At 36.9% G+C, this 1,406-nt stretch overlaps 1 protein-coding gene across 3 annotated transcripts in view; it reads right to left on the bottom strand.

Moving 5' to 3' along the window:
• Positions 1 to 1,406, bottom strand: part of SRBD1 (S1 RNA binding domain 1) — a 165,613-nt gene that overhangs the window by 144,121 nt on the left and 20,086 nt on the right. For all 3 annotated transcript variants that reach the window (XM_006778638.2, XM_006778639.2, XM_015557949.1), the window contains one exon: positions 362 to 500. In XM_006778638.2, the coding sequence (XP_006778701.1) occupies positions 362 to 500 (139 nt within the window). The remainder of the gene's footprint in view (positions 1 to 361; positions 501 to 1,406) is intronic.

Here is a 1,406-nt window from a genome sequence, read left to right as displayed (position 1 = left end):
ATCCCCAGTAGAGGGTGTGCAGGAGGCAGCTGATCGATGTTTCTCTCTCGATGTTTCTAACTCTCCCTCTCCCTTCTTCTCTGTAAAAAATCAATATAATATATTTTAAAGAAAAAGAAAAAAGAGAAACAACACAATTAAAAAATGGGCAAAAGTTCAGAACGGATACTTCATCAAAAAAGAAAAGCTGAATGGCTAAGCAAGAAGTATATTGGGATTTATTTTGGAGGAATTCCTTATTCTTTATATGCTATTTCTCCACTGAGCCAAACCGGTTTCGGCCAAACAAACCTTTTAATATACGTTTTAATATATGTTTTCAAAAAGAAACAGGGCTGATCTCTTTAAGTGAAGCAGGTACCTTTTACACTGGGTTGAATGTAGGACAGCAGATTGAGCATCCCTGGATTCTCAAGCAGTGTCCTGGCTGCTTCCTCTAATCCCAACTGCCTTGCTCTCTGCGCTTTGGTGCCTTTGCTCCCGGTTTTATATGGAGCTGACTAGAAAAAACAAATTCAGAAAACATACCACATCACTCAGTTTTAAAAAACTAGTTAAAATTAGGACACAAAATTAGAGGGCATGGCAAGAATGCTAAAGACATCCTATGACAGTGATGGCGAACCTTTTGAGCTCGGCGTGTCAGCATTTTGAAAAACCCTAACTTAACTCTGGTGCCATGTCACATATAGAAATTTTTTGATATTTGCAACCATAGTAAAACAAAGACTTATATTTTTGATTTTTATTGTATATATTTAAATGCCGTTTAACAAAGAAAAATCAACCAAAAAAATGAGTTCGCGTGTCACCTCTGACACGTGTGTCATAGGTTCACCATCACTGTCCTATGACATAGGACCTATGTCAACCCTTTCATCTTCCTTCAGAGACGAATTAATATTAATTAGATAATACTGGCTGCATGAAAACAGTTGTTCTTTATCTGACTCTTTACACTTTTATGTATGCTTAAAATTAGTTCGTTTAGATTCACTCATCTTAAAAACTCAGTGCCTGAACTGCAAGAACTATAAGGTTCTCTAAAAGCTGTCAACATTTAATGCTTGTACTTCTTAACCCACAGTCACTCCTCAACCCACCATCGCCTGGCTTCTTTCCATACAGATGCTCTAAGTGATATCAGAAAGATCCATAAGGATCCCCTGATTACCAAATACACCTTTTTCCCTCCATATCTTGCCAAACCTCTCTGCTACACTTAACCAGTTAACTGCCACGATATTTTGAATTTAATTTAAAAAGGCCTGCCGCTTGCGTACCTTTAGACGCTTATGGCGTACAAATGGTTAATTATTTTACCTCCTTCTAAAACTCTTTTTTTTTTAATTAAATCTTTATTGTTCAGATTATTACATTTGTTCCTCTTTTTCCCCCCCATCACC

This window comes from Myotis davidii, unplaced genomic scaffold (assembly GCF_000327345.1).
Source record: "Myotis davidii unplaced genomic scaffold, ASM32734v1 scaffold6, whole genome shotgun sequence".
NCBI lineage: Eukaryota > Metazoa > Chordata > Mammalia > Chiroptera > Vespertilionidae > Myotis > Myotis davidii.
The sequence above is the reverse complement of the archived record's forward strand: the minus strand, read 5'-3'. Positions and strand labels throughout refer to the sequence as shown.